The 14,008-nt window shown below is 66.8% G+C and overlaps 1 protein-coding gene across 1 annotated transcript in view; it reads left to right on the top strand.

The window, feature by feature from the left end:
• Positions 1–12,304, top strand: part of LOC125357355 (metallophosphoesterase domain-containing protein 1) — a 31,682-nt gene extending 19,378 nt beyond the window's left edge. Inside the window, exons 3-6 of the mRNA XM_048354217.1 lie at positions 1,923–2,148; positions 8,778–8,893; positions 10,351–10,464; positions 12,186–12,304. Coding sequence (XP_048210174.1) covers positions 1,923–2,148; positions 8,778–8,893; positions 10,351–10,464; positions 12,186–12,304 — 575 coding nt within the window. The remainder of the gene's footprint in view (positions 1–1,922; positions 2,149–8,777; positions 8,894–10,350; positions 10,465–12,185) is intronic.
• Positions 12,305–14,008: the final 1,704 nt, after the last annotated feature.

Below are 14,008 nucleotides of genomic sequence, written 5' to 3'. Positions count from 1 at the left end.
CCATCCACCCATCCACCCAACACCTTCCCATCCATCCATCCACCCACCACCTCCCATCCATCCACCCACCACCTTCCCATCCATCCACCCACCACCTTCCCATCCACCCATCCACCCACCTCCTTCCCATCCACCCATCCACCCACCACCTTCCCATCCATCCATCCACCCATCCACCTTCCCATCCATCCATCCACCCCATCCACCTTCCCATCCACCCATCCACCCACCACCTTCCCATCCACCCATCCACCTACCACCTTCCCATCCATCCACCCACCACCTTCCCATCCACCCATCCACCCACCACCTTCCCATCCATCCATCCACCCACCACCTTCCCATCCATCCACCCACCACCTTCCCATCCACCCATCCACCCACCACCTTCCCATCCACCCATCCACCCACCACCTTCCCATCCATCCATCCACCCATCCACCCAACACCTTCCCATCCATCCATCCACCCACCACCTTCCCATCCATCCATCCACCACCTTCCCATCCATCCACCCACCACCTTCCCATCCACCCATCCACCCACCACCTTCCCATCCACCCATCCACCCACCACCTTCCCATCCATCCATCCACCCATCCACCCAACACCTTCCCATCCATCCATCCACCCACCACCTTCCCATCCATCCATCCACCACCTTCCCATCCACACATCCACCCACCACCTTCCCATCCATCCATCCATCCATCCACCACCACCTTCCCATCCACCCACCACCTTCCCATCCATCCACCCACCACCTTCCCATCCATCCATCCACCACCTTCCCATCCATACATCCACCCATCCACCCACCACCTTCCCATCCATCCACCCACCACTTTCCCATCCACCCATCCGTCCACCCCACCCATCCACCCACCACCTTCCCATCCATCTGCTCATCCACATGTCCATCTATCCATCCATCCACCCACCACCTTCCCATCCATCCACCCACCACCTTCCCATCCATCTGCTCACACATGTCCATCCATCCATCCATCCATCCAACCACCACCCTCCCATCACCTTCCCATCCATCTGCTCATCCACGTGTCCAAGGACAGTGCCCAGGCCCTGAGTTCAAGCCCTAAGACTGGGCACACACACACACACACACACACACACACACACACGTGGCATGGACTCCGTGTGACGCAGCGGGGGCTGGGGTCCACGGGGACAGGCTTCACAGCCCCATTGTCTTCTGAGGGAGACCCGGGGCCGGGACTTCCCACCCCGGCAGGAATGTGACCCCTGTTACCAAATAGGGTGCCATCTTGTTCATTCTGCTCATTGACTAGTAGAGAACAGAATGAGGTTCCACCGAGACTCTCCATTTTTTTTCTTTAATGCTGGCAACAAGTCCAATTTGAAATGAAAACATCGCGCCGGACACAATCTGCCTGTGCGTGGCGTGGCGTGGCGTGGCGTGGTGGTCTCCGGCTCCTACCGCGGGGCTAGGGGGGGGGTGGACGTGATGCGCCATTTCCCAGCTTGGAAACGTTTTTGTGCCTCTGCATTCGGGATCGTGTGCTCTCGGGGCGTGGTGTGGTACCTGGCGGGCCTCGCCTGTCCATCATGTGGGGGTGGGTGGGGAAACCGAGGCACGGGGGGGTGGGAACGTGGCGGAGCTGGGCCGCCCCGGCATTCCGTTCGGGACGCCTTCTCTGACCCGGATCTGCACGCGGCCGTGGACGCGGCTCCGCCAGCTCAGCCCTGGCCCGGCCGTGAACCCACGGGCGCGGCCGGGGGCGGGGGCGGGAGGGGGCTCGGGTTTTGCTCCGAGTGCTGAGATCCTGGCATTCCTGTTGGGGTGGGGCTGACGGGCCCAGGACCCCGGGTAGGCGGAGCCCGGGCGGCAGAGCCCGCCCGCCCGGCCGGCAGCCGCCTCCGTGCGCGTGTGCCCCGTGCAGGCAGCCTGCCCTACGAGTACAAGATCGTGATCGCCGGCAACCACGAGCTGACCTTCGACCAGGAGTTCATGGCCGACCTCATCAAGCAGGACTTCTACTACTTCCCGTCCGTGTCCAAGCTGAAGCCCGAGAACTACGAGAACGTGCAGTCGCTGCTCACCAACTGCATCTACCTGCAGGACTCGGAGGTCACCGTGCGCGGCTTCAGGGTCTACGGCTCTCCGTGGTGAGTGTGGGCGGCTGGGGGGGGACCGGGGTGCGGGGCCCGGGGCCCGCCTCGGGAGCTGCGCCCGCGTCCCTGGCCTCCGCGGCTCACGCACGGGCAGGGCTGTCCCCCCCATTCCACAGAGGAGGAAACGGAGGCACAGAGAGCCGCGCGGGGTCAGGTTCCAGAACTCTGTCGGGCTCCCCCTGGCCGCGTCACGTGAAGGCGGGGCGGGGCCGAGCGAGGCCCGTGGAATTCTCCAGATGCCCAGGGCCCTGGTGCTGCAGAGCCGGCAGGGATTAACCGCACGAGAGCGCGGGACCCAGCCCCTCACCCCGCTCGCCCTGCCGGCTTGGGGTCGGGGGAAGCGGGCCTGACGGTTCTGCATGGTGGCCGGTGATAGCAATCAAGAGCGTAGTGAGGGCGGCGGCAATGAGGCGGACGGTCAGGGTGGTGGTGATGGTGGTGGAGATGGTGGTGGTAGAGGTGATAATGGTGTTATTGCTGGTGGTGATGGTGGTGGTGGTGGTGATGGTGGTGGTGTTGGTGGTGTTGGTGTTGGTGTTGGTGTTGGTAGTGGTGTTGGTGGTGGTGGTGATGGTGGTGGTGTTGGTAGTGGTGTTGTTGGTGGTGGTGTTGGTAGTGGTGTTGGTGGTGGTGGTGTTGGTAGTGGTGTTGGTGGTGGTGGTGATGGTAGTGATGGTGGTGGTGGTGGTGTTGGTGGTGGTGGTGGGTGGTGTTGGTAGTGATGGTGGTGTTGTTGCTGGTGGTGATGGTATTGTTGCTGGTGTTGGTGGTGATGATGGTGGTGGTAGAGGTGATAATGGTGGTAATGCGGCGGTCATGATCATGAGACGTGGCGGTAGACAGTCGTGGTGGGGAGTGTACGATTCCTGAGCTGGCCGTGGGCTCGAGCTTGCATGAGCCGTAGCCAGCGCCGCCTCTGCCTGTGAGAGCTGCGTTGTTCTGTTATGAAGGAGGGCAGGTCGCTTCACCTCTCCGAGCCTCAGCTCCGCTCTCTGCAGGAAGTCGTGGCAGGGTCATGGCAGGGTCATGGCAGGAAGTCGTGGCAGGGTCATGCAGGAAGTCGTGGCAGGGTTGTGGCAGGGTCGTGGTGGGTCATGGCAGGGTCATGGCAGGAAGTCGTGGCAGGGTCGTAGCAGTCCGGGACAGGGTGCCTCCCCTGTGGGGCTGCGCGGCCCTCCAGGCTCGTGGGTGGGCATCGGTCCTGGCCTGGGCTGTGAGGTGGGCGGAGGCCGGCGGGGCTGCGTGCTCGGGCGTCCTTCCTGCACGCCCTGTAGGGGGCGCCGGGAGCCCCGCCGCGCCCGTCCTGAGAGCCCTGTGCCCGGCGGAGCCCCCACAGTGCCGCCTGAGCCGTGGGGAGAGCCGGGCTGCGGCCCAGCCCCGTGGGTTCAGGCCGGGCTGCTGCGGCCGCTCTTCCTGCCGTCCCGTGGCCTGAGCTCAGGGCCCCACGGGCCCCACGGTGACCTCCGCTCCCGACGGCCCTCGGGGTCAGAGCCGGGCCGTCTCCGGGCCCCTGGCCTGCTGCACGTGCGGGATCTGGCGCCCGGCAGGGCGGGGGCCGCAGGGCGGGAGAGACGGAGGAGCAGGGCCGGGCCGGGAGACCTGTGCCAGTGTCACTGACGCGTCACGGGGCGCGAGTTCAGGTTGGCATCCGCTTCTCCGCGAGGCAGCAGGGCTGGAACTCAGGGAGCCACGCGTGCGTGGCTGGTGCTCTAGCCCTTGAGCCACAGCTCCGGCCTGACTCTTTGCTTTGCTGGTTACTTCAGAGACAGGATGTCATGGACGCTTCTGCCCAGACCGGCTTCCGCCCGTGGTTCCCCAGGCTGAGTCTCATGCGTGGCCTGGCGCGTGGCCACCGCGGCTCCTCCACCTTGTGACCTCGGGTGACGCGGCCACGGAACCCCCTGGCTCTAGGGGGTGGGTTTCTAAGGCAGCTCGGAGGCAGGCCTGGCGGAGGGGGGCCTGGGGCTGGGGGGTGGTGGTCTCCTTGCTGGGGTGCTGGGGTGCGGGTCTGGGAGGGGACCCCTCTCCCATCCAGCTCGGAGGCGGCTGACGGTGACCTGCGTTAGAGGGCGGGCGGAGGCCTGGTTTCCCTGCGCACACAATTTCTGTGCCTGTTTCCCAGTCCCCCAACTCCTCGTTGCCCAGGCTCCCAGGGGCTCCCCCCCGACCCCTGTGGCCCCACCTTCCCCCCAGGGTGAGGGCTGGGCCCCCCATCCTCATCCCCCTAGCTGGAGGTCTGTCCTTGCCAGAACAGACACCCCTACATCTGACCCGTGTAAGATCAAGGTGACCCCCACATCTGGCTGTAGAATCGGGGTGCCTGTCTCCTGGGCCTGGCTTCCTCTCGCCCCTCTCCCCCCCAACTTTCCTGTACATCCCGCATTCACTTAGGGGCTTTGGAGATATATATATAGTTTTTGTTCTCATTGAACTGAAAACGGCCTTGATTTAAAAACCCAGAAGCCGGGCTGGGGATATAGCCTAGTGGCAAGAGTGCCTGCCTCGGATACACAAGGCCCTAGGTTCGATTCCCCAGCACCACATATACAGAAAACGGCCAGAAGCGGCGCTGTGGCTCAAGTGGCAGAGTGCTAGCCTTGAGCGGGAAGAAGCCAGGGACAGTGCTCAGGCCCTGAGTCCAAGGCCCAGGACTGGCCAAAAAAAAAAAATAAATAAATAAAAAAAATAAAAACCCAGAAGCCAGGAAGAGGCCGGGAGGGAGCTCGGTGCCCCCCCTCCCCCCTCCTCCCCTCCTCCCCTCCTCCCCTCCCCTCCTCCTCCCCGCATCAGCTCCCAGGGCTTGGGGTATGGACACCTGCTGAGACGTTCAGCTTTGAGCAGTGGCCGCGGGCCTGGCAGCGGGAGTGGGGTGGGGTCAGGGCGCCCGTCCCCCGGCCGGCTTGCAATTTCCAGGTGCCCGGTTGCCCCCCCCCCCCACTCCGGGCCAGGCCGTGTCCGCCTTCGTCCGTCCACTGTGCCTGGGCTGTGCCAGGCCTGGAGGAAGGCGGGGGGGGGGGGCGTGGAGGGGGCCCTTGCTGCAGGCCGGAGGGGGGGGCAGGCGCGGAAGGCGGTTGTCAAGGCAAGGCTGTTGAGGGAGGGGGGGAGGGTGACCCCAGGGCTCGGCAGCGGCGCAGGGACGGGGCTGGGGGAACATGGGGGGCTGTGGGAGGGGCTGTCAGGCCGTGGTGCCGGGGCGGCATCCTCGCGGGGCTCCCGACCTCCAGACTCCGGACCCGGTCCCCGGGGGCCCGCATCCCGCGCTTTGCGGTGCGGTGTGGGGGCCGAGGAGGGGGCGGGGCCAAGCAGAGGGCGGGGCTGAGGAGGGCAGGGCCGAGGAGGGTGGGGCGGGGGCTGAGGGGGCAGGGCGTGGCTGAGGGGGCGGGGCCGAGGGCAGGGTGGGGCTGAGGGGGCGGGGCTGAGGGGGCGGGGCCGATGAGGGCGGGGTGGGGCTGAGGGGGCGGAGCCGAGGGGGCGGGGCCGAGGGCAGGGTGGGGCTGAGGGGGCGGGGCTGAAGGGGCAGGGCGGGGCCTAGGAGGGGCTGGGCGGGGCTGAGGGGGGCGGGCTGGGCGTGGCCGCGCATGGCATCGATTTCCCAGCCCCGGGTCCCTCCGCGCCCCGTCCACGTGGCCCTGGCCGGGCTGCTGCTCTTGGGGTGCGGGCTCACCGCGGGGTCCCCGGGCCTCCCCGTCTAGCCCAGGAAATGGGGTGCCGGCCGGGGGACTGTACCCCAGCCTAGTCCAGCAGCCCTGGGGTGGCCCGTGTGGGGCCGAGCCCTCCCCCCGCCACCCGCCGCCTCGTGGGAAGCGAGGACCCCGAGTCCACGCGGGGCGGGGGGCGGCGATGAAGGGCCGGGCCGGGCCGGGCCGGGCGCGGGCGGCGGGCGAGGGGTTAACCGCCTGGAGACGGCGCCGCCCGCCGCCCGCGCCGCCGTGGAGTCGGGATTCATTTCTCCCGTGGGTTTATTCACATTCTAATTTTCAACTAAATGAGACATCTGTTTCAGAAAAGGAAAATTTGCGCTGGTCGCCATGGCAACTATCATTCTGTACGGAAATTATTCCAATGGCTGCTTTAGAACAGAAAGGACGGAAACCGGGACATCAAGCTGTCTCCCTCCCCGCCTCGCTGGGGATGGATGCGCCGCCCTTCCCCGGGGCCGGGCGGGCCGGGCCGGGCGCGCAGGCGTGGGATTCACGCGCGGGCATGGGCTGGACGCCCGGGCGGTGGGGTGGCTGTGGCGGGCAGTGGGCTGAAACGCCCAGGTGATGGGCTGGACGCCCGGGCGGTGGGCTGGACGTGGCGGGTGTGGGGTGGACATGCGGGCGTGGGCTGGGCGCGCGGAGCGTGGGGTTCACACGCACCATGGGCTGGACGCCCGGGCGGTGGGCTGGATGTGGCGAACATGGGGTGGTCTTGGGCAGGTGCAGAGCCTGGGTGGTGGGCTGGACGTCCAGGTGGTGGGCTGGACATGGAGGGTGGTGGGCTGGATGTGGCGGGTGTGGGCTGGACGTGGGCGGGTGGACGGCCCGGGCGGTGGGGTGGACACACGGGCGTGGGCTGGACATGGCGGGCATGGGCTGGTTGTGGCGGGTGTGGGCTGGACGTGGGCGGGTGGACGGCCCGGGCGCTGGGCGGGTAGGCAGCGGCTCTCGGCCGCGGGAGGCGGAGCTGGCTCGGGGGCCGGGTTTGAACCCGGGTTTTGCAGCCCCTGGGCTCCCAGCCCGGTGACCGGCAGCTCCTGGGGGTCAGCACTCAGCTGGGGGCCGCAAGGGCCAGGGTGCAGGCAACCGCCACCTGCTGGGGATCCCTCGGCACCCCTGCTCTAGCCCGGGCTGCTTGAAGGCCCTAGAGGCCCCCAAAGAGTCCTCACCCCTCTACTCCCCCCCTGCAAAGGCCCTGCCCAAGGCGGCTCAGAAGCATCTTCTGGAAGTTTCCCCCAGGGATCCAACCCTACCGGCTCCCCAATTCCAGATGCAAGCTGGGTGGTGACCTCTTCCCATTGCCTGGCTTTGGGGTGCCCAGAGACATTCCAAAGGCGGACCACACCCTGTCCTTGTTGCCCCCCCAACTTCTGGGTCGGGCTGTGGGTCCAGCCCAGCCCCCGAGGGCACCGGGTCAGGGGCGAGGGCGGTGCCGCTGGAGGAGGTGAGGAGGGGGGAGGTGGTGAGAGAGACAGGAGAGATGGCGAGGGCGATGGAGGAGGAGATGGGGTGACAGAGGGTGGCGATGGCATCATTGCAACGATGATGGTGGTGGTGATGGCGATGGTGTGGGGTGAGGGTGATGGTAGAGGTGGTGATGGGGTCATTGTAACGATGGTGACCTTGGTGGAGATGGTGGAGACCTTGGTGAAGACCTTGGTGGAGATGGCGGTGACCTTGGTGGAGATGGTGGAGACTTTGATGGAGATGGCGGTGACCTTGGTGGAGATGGTGGAGACTTTGATGGAGATGGTGGTGACCTTGGTGGAGATGGTGGAGATGGTGGAGACCTTGGTGGAGATGGTGGAGATGGTGGTCACCTTGGTGGAGATGGTGGAGACTTTGGTGGAGATGGTGGAGACCTTGGTGGAGATGGTGGAGATGGTGGTGACCTTGGTGGAGATGGTGGAGACTTTGGTGGAGATGGTGGTGACCTTGGTGGAGATGGTGGAGATGGTGGTGACCTTGGTGGAGATGGTGGAGACTTTGGTGGAGATGGTGGTGACCTTGGTGGAGATGGTGGTGACTTTGGTGGAGACGGTGGAGATGGTGGTGCCCTTGGTGGAGACGGTGGAGATGGTGGTGGCCACAGCGTATGTGGGGGTGGAGAGCCTGGTTGGCAGCTGCTGATGGAGGGGGCCGTGAGCCTCCCCTTGGAGTGCTTCCCTCCCTTGGTCTGAGCCTCCGGTCCCGCCCGGCACAGTCTAGGAGTCCTCCCTTCTCCTGGGCCGTTTTCTGTTGGGTCTGTGGCTGCCCCTCCACTGTGAGCGTGCAGGCCATGGCCCCTCCACTGAGCGCGCAGGCCGTGGCCCCCTCCACTATGAGCGTGCAGGCCATGGCCCCTCCACTGAGCACGCGGGCCGTGGCCCTCCACTGAGCGCACGGGCCGTGGCCCCCTCCACTATGAGCGTGCAGGCCATGGCCCCTCCACTGAGCGCACGGGCCGTGGCCCCCTCCACTATGAGCGTGCAGGCCATGGCCCCTCCACTGAGCGCGCAGGCCGTGGCCCCATCCACTATGAGCACGCGGGCCGTGGCCCTCCACTGAGCGCGCAGGCCGTGGCCCCCTCCACTATGAGCGTGCAGGCCATGGCCCCTCCACTGAGCACGCGGGCCGTGGCCCTCCACTGAGCGCACGGGCCGTGGCCCCCTCCACTATGAGCGTGCAGGCCATGGCCCCATCCACTGAGTGCACGGGCCGTGGCCCTCCACTGTGAGCGTGCAGGCCATGGCCCCATCCACTGAGCGCGCGGGCCATGGCCCCTCCACTGAGCGCGCAGGCCATGGCCCCTCCACTGAGCGCGCGGGCCGTGGCCCTCCACTGAGCACGCGGGCCGTGGCCCTCCACTGAGCACGCGGGCCGTGGCCCTCCACTGAGCGCACGGGCCGTGGCGGCCCCTGAAATGCCCCTCTTGTCCCCTAGGCAGCCCTGGTTCTACGGCTGGGGCTTCAACCTCCCGCGAGGCCAGGCGCTGCTGGAGAAGTGGAATCTCATCCCCGACGGCGTGGACATCCTCATCACCCACGGGCCGCCCCTGGGTAAGAGCTGCGGGCCGCCCCACGCGCGGCGCCCGGCCCTTCCACCCGGCACGGAGCCGCCGCCTCTGCCCTGCTGGGCCCCAGCTGAGGCCCTTGGTCAATGGCTACCCACTTCCTGTGTCCCCCCGGTTTCCTGTGCCCCCCCGGCATCCCACATCTAAGCCGCCTTCCAGCTCCTTCCATGCCTCTGCCACTGCTGAGCCCCCGCCCGTCCACGCCAGCGCCCCTCTCCTCGGACCTCTGTGGCCTTGAATCCCCAGTCTTGAGTCCCGCCCCTTCCAACCCCGTCTAGCGCCCAGGAAGTGCGCCCCCCCAGCCTCCCAACAGTGGGCCAAATCCTTCCCGGTCGGCGTGGTCCGTGCCTGGTGGGCTCCGTGGCAGTGGCGTGGCCGGCTCCCTCCCTCCGTGCTCTCCCGATGGCTGGACGAGCGGAGGCGCTGGAGGCGGCGCAGGAGCAGCAAACGTGGGACTTAGAGCCCGTGTCTGCCTTCTTGCCATTTCCTGGGGCGTTTGCCGTTCCGTCCCCCCTTCCCTCTGCCTGCTGTGCCACCTGGCGCGTGGCTCCCCCTTCTGCCAGTGCAGAGGGGCGGGGGGAGCCGATGCTCGCGGGAGCAATCAAGTAGTTTCCATTTGTGCAGCCATGGGAGGCGGCCGCCAGATGGGGGGCTCCGGGGCTGGTGGCTCTGGGGCTGGTGGCTTTGGGGGCTGGTGGCTCTGGGCTGGGGGCTCTGGGCTGGGGCTCGGGGCTGGTGGCTTCGGGGCTGGTGGCTCTGGGGGCTGGGGGCTCTGGGCTGGGGGCTCGGGGCTGGTGGCTTCGGGGCTGGTGGCTCTGGGCTGGGGGCTCTGGGCTGGGGGCTCTGGGCTGGGGGCTCTGGGGGCTGGTGGCTCCGGGGCTGGTGGCTCTGGGGGCTGGGGGACTCTGGGCTGGGGGCTCTGGGCTGGGGGCTCTGTGCTGGTGGCTCCTGGGGGCTGGTGGCTCCGGGGCTGGTGGCTCCGGGGCTGGTGGACCCCAGGGGCTGACAGCTGAGTGGACACAGGCAGGGCTGCGTGAGCCGCCTGTAGTACCTGGAGATCACTGTCATGGTTTTGTGCCATTTGTCCTAGGAAGTTTCCAGAGGGAGCTCTGGCTCCCGGGCCATGGGGAGCCCGGCTCTGCCCCCAGCTCTGCCCCCAGCTTCGGCTCTGGGCCATGGGGAGCCCCGCTCTGCCCCCAGCTCTGCCCCCAGCTTCGGCTCTGGGCCATGGGGAGCCCCGCTCTGCCTCCAGCTCTGGGTGCTGGGTGCCCCGGTTGTTTCTCTCTGCAGGGGGAACCTCCCTCCCCTCAGGGTCAGTGGGCGCTGCTGTGTGGGGACCCCTGGCCTGTGGTCCACGACCCAGCTCCGGGCCACCCCCCCGGGGTGCTAGGCGTGGGGCTGGGCCCTCCACCCTGACATCACTGCTGTCATCTCCCTGCGCAGGCTTCCTGGACTGGGTCCCCAAGAAGATGCAGCGCGTGGGGTGCGTGGAGCTGCTGAACACGGTGCAGCGGCGCGTCCAGCCGCGCCTGCACGTCTTCGGCCACATCCATGAAGGTCAGCGGCGGGGGGGGGGGGGGGTGGGAGGGACACAGGCGCTGGCCCGGCCCTTGGAGGGCACCGCGGTGCTCAGCCTGCCATTCCTGCCTCCGCGTCGCAGCCGGGACAAGGACCCGTGTCCGCTGGCCACCGCAGGGCCTCGCGCACGCCGTGCTCCCGCGGGGAGAGCTGGGGAGGCTGGGGCGGGGCCTCAGAGCCCTGCGACTCTTGGAACACCGGACGAGGCCATGCGGGGGCTCCCCAGAAGTGACCAACCCCCCCTGAGCCTCCGTCTGTGGGGGAACCAAGGCCCCCCCCGCCGGGTCCAAACTTGCTGGCCCGGGGCAGCAGGCAGGCAAGCAGAGCCCAGCCCCAGAGCGGGCGGGTGGGGCCCGGGCCGGGGACAGCCACTGCGCGCCAGCTCCGTCCCTGTGCAGACCCACCCACACCCCACAGGATGGGCTCCAAAGAGGAGGGGGACGACATCGGGGAGTAGAGGGGGTGGTGAGGTGGGAGAGAACAGCAAGGCGATGGTGGCCACGACCAGAATGCTGGTGACACGGTGGTGCTGACGGGGAGGACCGAGGCAAAGACCGTGACGAGCACCACGTGTGATGACATCCTGGCCACCGTGATGGTGGCGGTGATGACACGGCGATGGAGGTGATGAAGATAGGGGCCGTGGTGACAGAGATGACGGCAGCAACAGCGGGGATGGGGTGATGGAGGTGGTGATGGAGGTGGTGATGGAGGTGGTGGTGATGGAGGTGATGGAGGTGATGGTGGTGATGGAGGTGACGGAGATGATAGTGATGGAGGTGGTGGTGATGGAGGTGGTGATGGAGGTGGTGGTGATGGAGGTGACGGAGATGATAGTGATGGAGGTGGTGGTGATGGAGGTGGTGGTGATGGAGGTGACGGAGATGATAGTGATGGAGGTGTGGTGATGGAGGTGGTGGTGATGGAGGTGATAGAGGTGGTGGTGATGGAGGTGATGGTGGTGATGGAGGTGATGGTGGAGGTGGTGATGGAGGTGATGGTGGTGGAGGTGATGGTGGTGGAGGTGATAGTGATGGAGGTGGTGATGGAGGTGTTGGAGGTGGTGATGGAGGTGATGGTGACGGAGGTGATAGTGATGGAGGTGATGGTGATGGAGGTGGTGATGGAGGTGATGGTGGTGGTGATGGAGGTGGTGATGGAGGTGGTGGTGATGGAGGTGGTGGTGATGGGAGGTGGTGGTGATGGAGGTGGTGGTGATGGTGGTGATGGAGGTGGTGATGGAGGTGGTGATGGAGGTGGTGGTGATGGAGGTGATAGTGATGGAGGTGGTGATGGAGGTGTTGGAGGTGGTTATGGAGGTGATGGTGATGGAGGTGATAGTGATGGAGGTGACAGAGGTGATAGTGATAGAGGTGGTGGTGATGGAGGTGGTGATGTTGGTGATGGAGGTGGAGATGGTGGAGATGGTGGTGATGGAGGTGGTAATGATGGTGATGGAGGTAGTGACGGTGGAGACCACAGGGACCACACTCACAATGATGGAGACGAGGTAGGAATGGCAATGCCAGTGGGGCCATGCTGAGCTCCGCCGGTGCCGGCACTAGGTCAGGTCCTCCCTGCCCCGTGCTAGCCGGGACGCTTCTCCCCTGCTCGCTTGAGAAGCGATGGGTGTCCCGCCGTGGACACCCGCGGTCCTCAGGGCGGGGGCCCCGCCTGACGGGCGCCCGCTTCCCTTGCAGGCTATGGTGTCATGGCGGACGGCACGACCACCTACGTGAACGCCTCTGTGTGCACTGTGAACTACCAGCCCGTGAACCCGCCCATCGTCATCGACCTCCCCACGCCCCGGAACTCCTGAGCCCCGGCGTCCCAGCCCCCCTTCCTCCACGCAGCGCAGGCTGGACGGGACCGGCGGGGCCGCCACGTGCCGGGCCCCGGCTGGACCAGAGCCGCCCGCGGCGGGGCCATCGGGGCGGGAGCCGCCTTCGCGCCCCGCGCTGCGCAGCCTCGGGGGTTGAGACGCCATTGCTCGTGGGCTGGTTTTGGAATTCTTGCACAAAGGACCCGCCAGTGGGGCTGAGCGCCTGTGACCCCAGGGCTGGGCGGCGAGGGCTTCTCGGAGCCCGGACGCCCCGCGAGGCCCAGGGGACGGGGTCCTGCTCCCGCCAGCAGCCACCGAGCCGTCCTGAGCGCCCCTCGCTCCCCAGGAGCTGGCCTGGCTCCGTCCCCCTCGCTCTTCGGGGCCCGGGGCCCAGGCGTCTGCCCGAGTCCTCGCTCCTCCACGCACCATTTGGGGGCCCGGAATCGGCGCCCCTGCGCTCACACGCACGCACGCACCCCTCCCACAAAGTGCACTGCGCCTCTCCCTCCCCCTCCCCCTGGGGATCGCTCTGCTGTGACCCCCGTGTCGGGCAGGGCGGCAGCCCCCCGTGGGGCGGAGGCGGTGGACTCTTCCGGAAGCGGGGGAGGGGACGAGCCGTCGGGTGGGCGGGGGCAGGCGGGGTCCTTCTTTAACACGTTCGCGGCGGGTTCTCTTTTGCATTCACTTTGACTCCTAACGTGGCGCGGCATGGTCTCGTCGGTTCTCATGACGACGGCTTTGCACCCCGTTTGCATCGCGAGGCCCTCAGGTGAAGGCTGCTCGCACGGTGCAGCTGGGGTGCAGACAGCGCTGCAAGGTAGGTACCCGCTCCCCTCGCTAGGTGATGCAGGCCCCAGAGGGGGGTAACCTGCCGAGGACGCACAGCGCAAGAAGGGCGGTGGCAGGACCCGAACCCCGGTCTCCAGTGTCTCCCACCCTTCTCTCCCAACAAGCAGTTCATGGACCAAGGCTTTCGTTTTGAGGGGTCTTGTTGCAAACCGGCTCGTCCCCCGCTAGAGCCCCTGGCACCCCGGGGAGCCTCCAACTCTGAGCCCAGCGTCGGTGATCTGGGGGATCAATCAATCGGGGAGGCTGCGCGGGGCCACGTTCCTGGAGCCCCCCGTGCCCTGGGCGGGCTGGGACAGCTGCGCTGTCTGGGCTGCAGCCCTCCTGCCTAGGCACTCGGGGTGGCTGGGGGGGACCCCCCCCCCGTCTCTCCGGTGCCTCAGACGCATGCCGCGTGTGGAGCAGAGAGCCTGGTGCGGCGTCGCTGGCGCCTCTACTCCATTTCCACGCGGACCAAGGACTCTGAACTTACAAAGTTTTTTCCTAAGGTATCTTCAGAGCACGGCGTATTTTTATGCGGGAGGGAAGCTGCGGAGGCGGCGCCGGCTCAGAGCCTCGGGGGCGGGGGGCGCCGCCCGTCATCTCGGCATAACTTGATCGTGGCTGTAATGTTTTCTTTTGTCAAGCATGTCAGACAATAAAGTCTTTGTAAAAAGAAAGCGAGGTCCCTGCGCTGCTCCCCTGGGGTGCGTGTCTGGGCGTGGGGTGGGGAGGTGACGGGGGGGGGGTCTCCCAGGTCCATGTCCATCCACACGGAGACCCCTCCCAGCCTCAGTTTCCCTGGGCGGGGTTTGCGCAGCATTGGGGGGGGTGTCCCAGCCCTCCCCCTGCCCACACCTACCTAGGGGAGCCCTG

Source organism: Perognathus longimembris, chromosome 1, assembly GCF_023159225.1.
Source record: "Perognathus longimembris pacificus isolate PPM17 chromosome 1, ASM2315922v1, whole genome shotgun sequence".
Classification (NCBI taxonomy): Eukaryota; Metazoa; Chordata; class Mammalia; order Rodentia; family Heteromyidae; genus Perognathus; species Perognathus longimembris.
This window is presented reverse-complemented; position numbering and strand designations above follow the sequence as displayed.